Source organism: Tiliqua scincoides, chromosome 2 (assembly GCF_035046505.1).
Source record: "Tiliqua scincoides isolate rTilSci1 chromosome 2, rTilSci1.hap2, whole genome shotgun sequence".
Taxonomy (NCBI): Eukaryota; Metazoa; Chordata; class Lepidosauria; order Squamata; family Scincidae; genus Tiliqua; species Tiliqua scincoides.
This window is the reverse complement of record NC_089822.1, coordinates 96,540,938-96,554,484: the sequence shown is the minus strand read 5'-3', so window position 1 is coordinate 96,554,484 and position 13,547 is coordinate 96,540,938. Positions and strand designations below refer to the sequence as shown.

General features: G+C 39.6%; 1 protein-coding gene across 4 annotated transcripts in view; it reads left to right on the top strand.

Moving 5' to 3' along the window:
- The window catches only part of RNF38 (ring finger protein 38), an 87,036-nt gene that overhangs the window by 60,462 nt on the left and 13,027 nt on the right, over window positions 1-13,547 (top strand). For 3 of the 4 annotated variants that reach the window (XM_066616724.1, XM_066616726.1, XM_066616727.1), the window contains 3 exons: window positions 8,254-8,447; window positions 10,001-10,211; window positions 12,308-12,475. In XM_066616724.1, the coding sequence (XP_066472821.1) occupies window positions 8,254-8,447; window positions 10,001-10,211; window positions 12,308-12,475 (573 nt within the window). Of the gene's footprint in view, window positions 1-1,128; window positions 1,195-8,253; window positions 8,448-10,000; window positions 10,212-12,307; window positions 12,476-13,547 lie in introns of all 4 variants that reach the window. The other variant, XM_066616725.1, reaches the window with a different exon arrangement.

Below are 13,547 nucleotides of genomic sequence, written 5' to 3'. Positions count from 1 at the left end.
TTAGTTTGACTTCCTTTCAGTTTGAAGTGAGGTCTCAGGTCCAGAGTCGTCTTCAGTTGTTAATTTCCATGGAATCTTCATTGTCCCTCATTTTTCCCTTTTAGCTTATTTGCTGTGGATTGTCTAAACCAAGGGTGTCAAACTCATTTCATGTTGTGGGCTGAATAGATTCATGGCACCTGCTGAGGGCTGGGAGTGACATCATTAAGCAGGAAGTGATGTCATTAAGCAGATGATGGCTAGGAATAGGCATTTTGTTGTCACCTAGAAACTCACTGCAAATGAAACAAGAGAAAATGTGCAAATCTTGATCACATTTTCAAGATATGGGAGAGCCCAGTCGTCATGTGGGCTGTCCTTTCAGCAGTGCTGCTTTTGTCTGTCGAAGTTGGCAGCTGAGAAGTGGTCTGTAAAGTGATGCCTGAGCAGAAGCAGAGCTGCCAAAAGGTTGGTTGGTGTGATAATTAAGCTCTCCTTGCATCTTGGCAGCATCTTTCTCACAGCTCTTGGTCTTCCCCTTCCCCTGTAGTGTTTCTTGTTTTCTGAGGACACCTCTTCCATCTCTCACTCCAAGAGGCTTGGCAGAAGTGGTGCTGCTGAAAGGATAGTGATGGGAGAGCCCAATTATCACAGAGACTAGATAAAGAACTTCTTGGGGCTGCATCTGGCCCGTTGGCCCTATGGTTTTCACCTGTAGTCTAAATTGATATAGCTGAATGCTGTAACCAAAAAAGTGGATACAGAAAATTAAGCCACTGTGGCAATTTAAATTGATGAAGGACATGAAATAATGATTTTCTTTGTTCATTGCTGTTGAATGATGCTTACAAAATATCTACAGAACATTTCCTTAATATTATCCAATAAAGCATCATGTCAGTGCTACAGTGATACGCATTATGAAAATGTGTGTAAACATCTCATTGTTGCTATTGTTACAGCCTTCCACCTCAAAATTATGACTGCTGTTCTCATGTGCTTTGAAGGAAAGTGTATTAAGAATTACAGGGAGCCTTCTTCGTGAGAAATTTTGGGATTTCATACAGCTCTTGTTTGTATTTCTGCCTTTGTAGTATCAGTTTTAGTCCAGATGCAAAACGCATTTATACGTTGTTCCTTCTGAATTAGGTGGAGTGGACAGAGAAAACATTGGAAGGGAGAGGAAAAAGTGTTCAGTGAAGAATGAAAAGAAAGGTTGGTGTAACAGGAGTGTAAGGAATTTTATTTCAGTGTCCTACATGGATGATGGGAAAGCTGTACAATTTATTTAATTGCATACTTGCCAGTTTTCCTGAAGACACATTACATACGTATAAAAATTGGATCAAGTTTTTCAAAAGTTAGATGTGACTAGTTTAGGTGGCACATTGTATAGATCAGCTCTTGGATTTTGGTTTTGAAAAAAATTAGCAGAAAACCAACTGATGCTTGGCAATGCATGTTTTCATGTTCGCAGTTTTCTAAATTCAAGACAGAAATAAGCTGTACAACATTCATAATCTTTGCGTATTATGGTACATACCTTCAATGCTACATCTTCTGTCTCAGTCTCACTCTTTTTCATTTTTGTGTTTGAATGCTTGTATTCTGCCCTACCTACAAAGAGTTTGATCATGTCATATGTTCAGTGTTTTTTGTTTATCTACAAAACATTAGTAGCTGTGTAGAGATGAGAAAAATGTCATTCCTGAAGCTGCAGGCATCCTTCAGTGCCATATAGTTAGCATTTTCAGGCAGTCCCCCATCCAGATTTGGTGTGGATCAAGCCAGAGCTGCTTAATTGTAATTGGGCACCTTCAGTTTATAGTGTGGGTCATGTGAGAGAACCACTGTAACAATTGCTTTTCTGATCCTGGTAGAAAAAACATAGTTGGATTTGTTACTGAGTAAACATGTGTAGGAAAGTTATTTCTCCAATTATGTATAGGGGATTGGAATTTTGAATAAGTAATAGTTGAAGTTTGGGTTCCATAACAATGTTTTTAAAATAGTCTATTGTTACTGTGTGTCTTTGAGGAATAATTCTTGGAGGTGTCCTGAAGAACATAAAGCATTTGTTATTAAATTGCTATTTTGATAACATTTAACAGCCTCACAAAGAAAACTGGAGGCTGCAATCTAGTAGTACCTGCAATAATGCAAATGCTCAGATATTTAATCTGGACATATGGTGTATAAAAAATTATGCCCTCGCGCCACAAAAATGTTTTGTGAAGCATGCTCTTATCTTTTTGTACACCATTTCAGGTTTGGTTCAGTTTATTGTATGTCTAGAGATTAAAATGAATTTGTTAACCACTTGTAATTCAGAATGGAGGATCTGAAACAGTTAATGAAGCATCATTAATTTACAATTGGTGTAAAATTGTGTTGTCTATGTATTTCTAAAATCAGAAGCTTCTTGATGGAGGAGTAGATAGGATGGCCTTTTTAGTGTTTTTGTTCTTGAATAACATACAACCAAGTACAAAGGATTACCAGTTGATTACTTAAGTGTATGTGCCCTCCTGACAAGAAGCTTGTTGGTGGAAAAACAAACAGAAGCTGTGTGTCACAGTTTTGTAGCACTAACCGTAAGAAGGGATCCTTGACAGACTGTGGAAGCACTTGTGGGCATTTGGTGGGTTAAGATAGTGATGGAAACTTTTTATTGATTTATTTTCTGCTAGATTTCCTACTTTAAAAATTTATGCTTTTTAAAAAGCACTACAAATAATAGAGAGATGAGTTGAAAATGGTAGAGATATAAGGGAAAAAGTACAAGCTTTCTAGCAAATAAGGAAGTAAATTTGTACCTCTAAGCACTCTTTATACATAGAGGTGCTTGTTTCTGGTGAGTAAGATAGGATTGCAGCCTAAGTCTTACTGAACACAGTGGGCGTACTTCTGAGTAAAATGACACAATTTTCAAACACGTCTACCCATATAGGATTTTGAAGTTGTTGCTTTATGAAAACTGAAATTGAAGAAAATATTACCCTTCCCCATATGTGGCCTAGTTGACATACTTGAGCTCATCTCTTCTGCTCATTCAGATGCATTATTTTTATTATTGCCATTATTATATAACGGACTGCTCCTCGCTCGCTCCTAACTTTTTAAACTGGAAAAATGCTTATCTTCACTTTCAGGTGGGTAGTAAACTGACTAATGTCCATGGAAAGGAGGTGCTGCAAAAAGGAGAAATAGTAATTTTTGAACCTATGTATGTTCTGGTGATATAGCACTTGTTCCTGTATAGCATATACACACTAGTGTTTAATAATGTGTTGGAAGGGGTAGATGAGGCTAGAAAACAACTATAATAGGATGTGTGCCGTACTGGTTTAAAATCTGCACTGTAAGAGTAATGGAGTGGTATTCATCCTTGGAACAGCAAGAAGTTGTCACCTTTTGATGTTGTTGAATATCTCTTCTGTTTGGGTTGCAGTCATAGAAGTAATTTGTGCACAGGTAAACCCAAAAGGCTATTATGGGCACTAGTGAAATTGCTGAGTAAGGCTAAATTGTTTGAACTTTGCCATGAAGCTCTAATGTACTAACAGTTGGCTGTGGCAAAAGAAGTTTTTCTGGTGGATGGTAATTCCTGTGGCTTTTCCTAGTTTAGGACACCAGATCCAAATGTGTGGGTTAGTATGGTGCAGGATGCATGTATGAGGTTAGTTGTTGATTATGAATATATACTGTTTTTCAATAAAAGTTTACAAAGTGGTTTACAGAAAGTAACATAATAATAATCAGTATTAAAATGACACATAAAATACATAAAATTACATTTTGTTTATTAAAATTATAATCAAAATAATGCATAGTGCTTGAACTACGTCAGATTTTGTTTTGCATGTTTTGCTTTACTTGAGAGTAGTAAAAGGTGGCAGTGTTTTGTTATTTTGCCTCCATTCAGAGCCCACATTTTCTCTTACCATATTAATGCTCCCCAGTGTATTGCAGTATCTCCTCCATGTGCCCAATCGGACTTGGCCATTCTGACTACTTCCTTCAACTTTGTTTCCCTTCTGCCTCCAGGAATCCCCAGATTTTTAATGTTTAACAATTGAGCTGTTCTTTACCCGTTACCACATTAAGGTGTCACTATTTTTAAAGCTTTTGAGTTGCTCTGGTTGTGTTCAAGCAGCTTCTGTTTTTTGCTTCACAGCTGTGCTTGGGTCAAAGCCCCAGCAACCCCTTTGTAAGTCAGATGTTCGTAACTCAAATGTGATCAAGCTCTTACGCTTTCTCCTGCCAGGTATTTTTATAACATCGTTATTCCAAAATTCAGGATTGCTTTTAGTAAAGCCAGGTGCAATGCACTCCTATCAGCAGTTCTTTTGGGGCATTACGCAAAGCGTCCTTATTCAGAGAGACTGTGCCCCTGCCATAATAATGTGGTGGAGACAACTGCCCACATTATTCTGCAGTGTCCAAAGTATGATGATTTGCGATCTAAATTTATTTTCCCGATCTTTGGCGCTGTAACGGGGATGCAGGTGGAGGAGCAGCTTGCCTTTCTGCTGTCTGATGTAAATCCTGATATATCGTTCAGGGTGGCCCGTTTCTGTCATGCTGCACAGTTGATAAGAAAGAAAATTGAGAGTATAAATTGATGATTTTATGATTTTATATATGTGTAAAGGGATGTTGGTTTTAATTTTGTGTATTTTGTTGTGTTGTTTTGTGACTAGCTGGTCGGATGACCGTTAATAAAGTATCTATCTATCTAACTCAAATGTCAGATCAGAGACCTTCTATATTTAAGTTCACTAAAAGATTTGTTAGCCTAGGAACAAACTTATATTTGTAGCTGTAGTACCTGGGCCCAATGTATCTGTATATCTGGGATCTGTAGATTTCACTATCCATGGGTCCCAAACGCACGGGGTTGGCCTTACATGGACCCTCCGGTGGCAATGGTAGCTGTGCTCTGGTCACCTCCAGAGGGTGTTCTGAGGCGCGTGGAGACTGAGCAGGGCCTCTCTGGCCCTCAGAACTTTTTCTAGAAGTGACCAGAGTGCAGTTACCATCGCCTCCAGAGGGTTAGAGGAGCCCCAAGACCCGCGGGTTTCTTCATCTGCAGGTTTCAGTATCTGTGGGGGTTTCTGGAACAAAACTTCCCACGGATGATGCAGGGCGCCCCCCCCCCCGTATTTCAGAATTAGCCTTGAATTCGATGCAAATTCACCTGTTCTTCAAATTCATTTTTCCTAATAATTTCCTGGCTTTACCCATATTTTCCCCAGTTAAAACGTTGCACGTTCATTTGCTGGTGGTTCTTGTAGTTGTAGAACTCCCCATGAATATAATACTTAAAATAACCCGTTTTATTTCTTCCTGTTTTAGCATTATTGTAAATTGGTTTGATTAAAAATAAAGAACGTTAGATATTTCTATATTTGAAAGTCAGGATTGATTGTGTTTGTGTTGCAATTTTTATTTTAAAGGAATTCATTCAACTCCTTCATTGACATGCAAATATGACTGCAATTCAGTTAAAAGAACATTTGAAATAGCTACTTCCAAATTAATAGAAGCTGTTTTCGTGTGCTAGTCAGATGTGATTGTATGTTTTGCACATTAATTTGAGTATTTAAGAGGAGTTATTAAAGCATAACCATACTGATCAGAACTTCACTTCCTTTGCTACTGCTATTGTTGTACTGATAGTTTTGATTTTAATATTTCTTAGTAGCTTTTTTACCTGGTGTCCAACATTAAAATACCACACACAATAGTATACAATAAATTAAATCAAAGTAAAATATATTAAATGTAAGCAACAAAAATGGCAATCAAGTAACTAAGCTAGTTAATAGCTTTCTTAACAAAATGTTGCAAAATCTATAAAGTGCGTGGGGGGGTTGGGTTCTTGAGGGAAAGAGTTCTGAAGCTTGGGCATGTTCAGTAAAAATACTTGCTCAGTGTCCTCTGTACCTGTGTTGATGGGACCCCATGATGGGCCTCACTTACAATCCCATCATGTAGGCAAGTACAAGTGGCAGGGGATGATCCATCAGATATTGTTTTCCTATTCGTTGCTTGAATTGGCTTCAGAAACTGGGAGCTTAGTGTAGTCTGATCACAATGGAATCTCATGATTCATTCCATGAGTTTCTGATAGCAGTCTGGTTGCAGTATTTTGTACCAGTTGCAGTTTCTGAACACTTTTCAAGAGTAGCTTTATGTAAAGCACATTGCAAACTAGGTGTTACTATGGGGAGGGTGTGACAGTGGGCAAATCTTCTTTCGTCAAGAGAGATTGCAGCTGACATACTAGCCATAGTTCTTCAAAAGCACCCTTAGCCATGGCTACTGTCTGACCATCCAGGAGCAATCTCTTGAGCTTCAGAATATAATGTTCTTTAATGGCAACTGTGTATGTTACTTAACCATAGGATTGAAAATGTCTGCAGCTGAATTTTTTTATGCACTAAGTTATAATCTGGACTGATGGAGAGTGCATCTTTAGCAAGATGCAAAGAGCTACTCTGGCTCATCCGAGGAACTTGTATCAGTCCAGTGACATTTTGGGGGTGTGTGTGTGTGTATGTTTTGAACAACGGATGCCTCTAGATATCTAGCTAGCTTTTGCAGATAGATAAATGAAGATAACACAGGCCTACAAAATTGAGGGACAGGAAAGTTTTTCTCAAACTTTATGGTGGTTTGATATGAATTTGGGGTGCTGATTCCAAAAATGGCATCCATTTTGCCCAAAATGTCTAGTTTTGAAGATATAGTATAACTTCATTCATTCATTAATTCACTTCATTCATTCACTAACCATTCATTAGTGAATGGTTCAAGCAGCTTCCTCATGAGGAAGCCTACACCATGGCTTCCTCATGAGGAAGCTGCTTGAACCATTAACTAATGAGGCTATACTATATCGGCAAAACGGATGCCATTTTTGGAATTGGCACCCCAAATATACACAGGAATTGGTGTAACTTTTAAGGAAGCAAAATGTGTGTTGGCCTGTGTAATGAGTATGGAGATAGGGTTCTCTATTATCTGCAGTTTCTGGTATCTGTGGGGGGGGGTATCCCCCATGGGTATCTAGCTAGCTATCTGCACTCGTTATCTTCATTTATCTGCAGTAGATGACTGGCTAGCTATCTATCACAGATAGATAAATGAAGATAATGAGTGTGGAGGTAGTGTTCCCTATTATCTGCAGTTTCTAGTATCTGTGGGGGGTATCCCCTGTGGGTACCGGGGGGGGGGGGGTCACCTGTACTATATAGACCTAAAAAACATCCAGGAATTTGAAATATTTGAGCCCTGCTAATAATTTTTTCTCAAAAATAATAGCATGTATGAGACCCATGAATTTTTTTCATGTTTTAATAAAGTAGACTTAAGGCACTAGTCCTTCAGCATATTGCATCTGCAGCATGGAACCCATCTCTAGATTATGTTCTGTGCTGTCCCTGCCACGTGGGTTGGTTACCCTTTTTTTCTCTTAAAAACCTTAAGAAAATGCTGATCCACTATAGGTCAGAGTGAAACCTACTGGTAGGTATTAAACTAATGAGCAAGACAAACAAAAGGTCTATGATAGCAAATGGCAAGTAGTCATTACTTGTAAGTAATGTAGTATGTCCTCTAGAAATGTGGATAGTACTCAGTTTAAAAACTGTTTTGGCTTGCCAGGGATGACCTCTTTCAAATGCATGAGAACTAACTTTGTTTGCATACTTTTCAAAAGCTCTAAATATTGTATTAACAAGGAAATTTAATGCAAGGGATATATCTGAACTAACTTAGCAGAACAAAACTTGGCTGCAGTAAATATTGCATGTTTAACGGATATTGGGCACACATGTTGAGCTGGAACTCTATCTGGCTGCGGCTTTTTAAATTCAGAAACCTAGAACTCATTGGCATAAAATTTGTGCTTATGTAAGCACCATTAAAAAGTGAGCAAACAGCCTTGTTTCCTCATAACAACTGCTGCATTTATATTGTGTTTTCTTTGCTCTTGCAAACAAATTCTTCCCTCCCCCAGAATCTGGGTGGGAAAATTCTGTGCAAGATGTTGTAAGGGAGATAAACTATAATATGTTACATTTGTAATTACTACTTATACAGCTACTACTAACAAATGCTAATGTTGTTGCAATGAAACATGTAGACCTTGGTTTGCTGTCCTTTGGAAATGTCTGTTACCTTTGTTCCCATCTTTTTCTGTAGCTATGCTGTACTGGAATACCTATTGCTTGTGAATTTATCAGTATATTTATTACACTGACACAGAGTGAAGACAGCCCAAGTCCCAAGAGACAGCGCCTTTCTCATTCAGTCTTTGACTACGCAGCAGCATCACCAGCCCCATCACCGCCAATGCGACCATGGGAGATGACATCAAATAGGCAGCCTCCTTCAGCTCGATCAAGCCAACATCACTTCTCAGGGGAACGATGCAACACACCTGCGCGTAACAGAAGGAGGCAAGTATGCGATGATGGCTTGTTAAGCTCGAGTCTTCCTGATTTCAGAAGTGTAGCTCTCTATCTGCAAAGCTGTTAATTTTTAAAGGTTTTTTCTAATTAGTCAAATACATTATTAATAGAATTAAATAGTTGCCTGGAAGATAATGGTACAGATATTTCCAGTGCTCATGTCTGTGCCTGCTAGTTTACTCAAAATTATGAGAATTCTGTCAGGATTGTAGTGTCTTGTATTGCAACCAGTGAGTTTCCTTCTTTTTCTCCCTATTCCACCCTATTTTATCATCACAGCGATAGGTTGGGCTGTGAGAGAATGACCTGTCCAAGGTCACCTAGTGGGCTTCATGGCTGAAATGTCACATACAAACAAAACCCTAAAGGCAGGTATCGCATGTCGGTCTACTATTGTAGTGGTAGAATGGCACTATGGCTTTCAGTGGGTGTTGAGGAATCTCCATGGCTGCAGTTGTACTGTGTATTAGGGGCTCTGGTAGAATGTTGATAATCTTAGCACTTCTGCTTAAAATGCAGCCTATCTCTGGCCTTTAACTTTAGAGAAAAGACTGAGAACATTTTGGTAGTGTTTGCTATAAAGACTGAAGGAGGATAGTCTCTGTGAGGTTTCCAGTAATAGAGGGCAGGGTCTTTTGTCCCCAGTAATGTTTTTTTTTAGTTTACATATCAGTCTTTCTACTAGGAGTTCAATGATAGCAAATACTCTTGAGGTATTACGTCATCACTACAACCTGTAAGGTAGATTAGTTTCAGAGGGAACAACTGGGCCAAGGTTACTCAGTGAACTTTGGAACCGAACAAGAATTTGAACCCAAGTCTTTGTAGTCAATATTTTCCATTCTCTCCACTATGCTACCCTGGCTTGCTGGATCTCTTGAAAATGTTCCAAGGTCTTATTCACGCGGTCATTTGAACTTGTTAGCTGAAGTTTTGGTTCATCTCAACCTGATTTTCCCCAGTACTATGATGGGTTTAAGAGATTACATGAAATCTAACAGGGCTGTGCTGAGTTCATGTCCTGCGGCATTGGCCAGACTACATGTGACCTTTTGAGCCTGTGATGATATGAAGGGAAAATTAGCCTGGCCAGGTCAAAAACTGTGGTTACTGCAGGTTTAAACAGCCATGTGATTAAGCTTGACATTCTGCTTTGTTGCCAATAATATGTGTATTCCTCCCTTCATATTTCCCCTGCTGCCAGTTCAGTTACTGCTAAAAATGCAACTTCTGTGTAAGAACACACTGGAAGTTTAATGCTATATTTACATGAAGGTTAAGTTTACCAGGTTACTCTGTTGTTGGAGAGTATAGATGACTTCCTGTCAATGCTTATAGCTGTGATATAGTAAGTTTCTGAGCAGCTGTCATGTGCTTTCTGATCTTCTGTTCACACCTTAAAAGTGACATAAATGTATGCAGATTATATTATTCCTGATTACAGAAATATTGATACGCAGCAAGAGTGTCATTTGAGGTTTCTAATCTAAAAGGAAAAATAGCTCAGTGTGTGTAAAATGTTCTTATGTGATCATTTCCAGTCCTCCTGTTAGACGCCAGAGAGCAAGGAGAGATCGATTGTCTCGACTAAACTCTATTAGTCAAGATGAAAACTACCATCTCCCCTATGGACAGCAACAAGCAATAGAAGAACCTCGAGCCTTCCATCCACCGAATGTATCTCCCCGTATGTTGCACCCAGCTGCTCATCCACCACAGCAGAATGCAGTGATGGTTGACATTCATGAACAGGTATGAGAATGGCTAAAGCATTAGAATAGCATGTTCTAGACATGTGGAAGATATTTGTTCCCCTTTCCAATTCAAAATTGGGGCCATGTTTCACTCACACTCAAAAAGCGTAATCTTAGAATAAAATCTATTTTAGAGTGTAAGTAAGAATTAGTAGGCTATCCTCAGAGAATCGTCTCCTGTCTTTTGGGTGAACCACCTCTGAGGACAGGTGACTGTGTGTCTGCATTGGGAGTATTTGGATGGTCCATTCATCAGCTGCAGACACATGGCAGAACTGATGTCCCAGAGGAGGCTCATTGGAAGGGGATGAGGCCATAGAAGTGCAGTGCCTGGAGACATACCTCTGCACATGAGTTTGTGGTTTGAACACTGATTTATTTCTCATAGCATACTAGTTTGCAATTGCAAACCCTGCCCCTGTGCTGCCCAGGCCACAACTGCTAAATGCTGCCCCCCTGCCCAAAATATGTTCCTTATGATTTTCTCTGAAAACAGAGTGCTGTGTTTTGGCATTCTTTAGGTCTCAGAAGGCCTTCTGGGGACCAAGGAGGCAGTGGGCAGCCTCCCTGGCCCTTAAAAGACGTAAGGCCTCAAAAATGGACCCTGGCTCTTAAGACCTTCTAAGGCCTCAAAAATGGGGCCAAAAACAGACCTGGTTTTTTAAAAAATGACTGGGGGGGGAAGGGTCATGGCACAGCCCTCCATCAGGTGGCACCCCAGGGCATTTCCCCCAACCCCCCCCCCCAGAACCCCAGTGCTAGTTTGCCCCGGTGCAGAGTTGAGGCATTATAAAGAAGGAGCGGTTTGTCCTAAGGACACCAAATCTTTCTAAATTTAAGAGGAATTTTGATATTGTGTACGCTGCTGCTGTCAGTGTTTAAATGTGATGGGTATATTCAGTATTTAACATACATAAAACAGTACTTCCAATTTTACAGTGCTATAAGAGACATCTTTTTTTGATGAGAAAGGAAACTGGGGCTGATTGACCTCATAGTAACCTAAATGTGCTGTTGTTTGTTGAGTAGCTTGTCAGTTACACCCAGGACAAAGCACACTAGAAAAACCATGCTAAAAGATGTGGTGTTAAGAGAGGTATTGCTATACATAAATGCCCTAAGTACATGTTAAATACAGTATTTCAGTGGTACGAAAAGCTATTCACTCATGGGTAGCGCAATCCTAACAATGAGTTAGGCCAGCCTAGGGGGGTCGCAATCATGCTGTAAAACACGTTTGCACCTCCTCAGGAGCAAGCTGTGCTAGCGCACAGAGGCTGAATCCAGCCTCCAGCCTCTATGTACACATGTATACGTATAAAACATGTAAACATGTATACGTATAAAATCTTTAACATACTGTCATCCTCCCTGAACCTGAGAAGCCATGCATATTCTAAAAAAAAGAATGAGTTAGTTCATGTTGTATACAGATGTGCACCATGTAACGTCGGGGGATATGTTTTCAGATCTCCATTGTTATGCAATTATGTCATTAAGTGAACATTCAGCGAACTATGCTCCAGTCTAATGCCTTTGTTGTGTAAACAGACACTCCCTGCCATAAGCTAGCTGGCTGAACAGGCTAGTGGAGATTACCTCTTCTTTGGATTAAGAGCCTCTTTGTTCTGTTAACACACTCTGCTGCAGGCTATGGGAGACCTGACTGCCTCATTAAGGGCCTCTTTGTTGTGCTTTGGCCACTGTCGTATATTCGGTCTGTCATTAAGTGGAAGGTTGTTAAGCAGCGCATGCCTGTATTAGCATTCGCATTAGTCAATCTTACTGACTGGGAAAGTGGGAAAAGAGACTGGCCTGCTGGGTTTGGGGGGAGAAAAAATTAAATGTCTTGGTACAGTTACTGCATCAGGAGAAATTTTAGGCCTGTGAATAGACCAGCTTTGGTGATTGAAGTAAATTATGAGATCATACTGCTAATTATAGAGATTAACTGAGAATTTTACGGAATTTTTGAAAATCCTGTCTTTTTTGTGGAGAAGATGTTCTAACAGACTTTGTACTGTGAAAGTGAATATCTGCTTGAGCTTGGTCCTTAGTAGACTTGCTGAAAATGCTTTGCACTTTACTTCACAGATCCACCAGGGCACTGTCCCAGTCTCGTACACAGTGACTACAGTGGCACCACATGGGATTCCACTTTGCACAGGCCAGCACATACCAGCTTGCAACACGCAGCAGGTCCCAGGGTGTTCTGTGGTTTTCAGTGGGCAGCATCTACCTGTCTGCAGTGTGCCTCCCCCAGTAAGTAGCTTCCCACTTTGAAGGAAAACAATTAAAAATGCTTTGGAGGTTCCATAAGGAGTGTTCTTTGCTCCTAATTCTGTCAATATTTACTTGGACTTGTGTTTAGGAGTGCAGCTTTTGTGTAAGAAACTTCAGTAAATGTTGCAGTGAGCATTACCTATATTCCATGAATATAAATTTTTATTCTGACTCTTCTGAAAATGGAAGGCCCTTCCATTTGTGTATGTGGGGGAGGAAGTGTTTATCTCACCTTTAGCTCTGTAGTCTTCTGCACCCCATACAGTTTTTCTGAGGGGTCTGCCAGTCTTCTGCACCCCATAGGGGTCTGCCAACCCTGTAAGATGAAAGGAGCAGAATTTTGATGGTGCAGATAAGTTATGCAAGTTTCCATCCATGTGTGCTGCCTATGATAGAACACCTTGTGTCATAAAAATAGAATCATGTTTTTTTGAATGTTCAGGTGACTGTTATCTGGTTCTGAAATGCATCCCATCCACTTTACATTTTTACTTGAAAGGGGGATTTCCCCATGTTCCTGTGCAGCTACTGTTCTGGAGCCCAATTTAAGACAGCCTAATCAGATTTTCTACAATATTTGCCTCTCTATGGTGGTGGTCTCTATTGATGTGCGCTGTATCATTCAGAAAGATTAACTAGCCAGTAGTATTAATACAGATGTATATTGATTTTTTAAAGATTAATATATTTTGCTGGTCAGATTCATAAGGAACATCCAGATGGAGAGGAGAAAACATAATTTATTTATATAGGTTTCTTCCCACAGAAGAGATTAAATATCACAGAATTTGGGAGGGGTTGCTGAAAGTGATAAAAATAAAAGTAACTGTTGGAGGCAATTATCCCTCAAAATTTCTAAACTTGTATTAAGATGTATAGTACATGTGAGCAGAGTAGGCAATAAATTACTGTGGATAAGTTAAATCCTGTGATGTCTACTTAGGAAAAAAACTTCATTATATTTAGTAAGGTTTATACTTAAATTATATAGGATTGCAACCTAAGCACCATGGGAGGGGGGCGGGGAGCACTGTATTTTGAAGATGGGAGA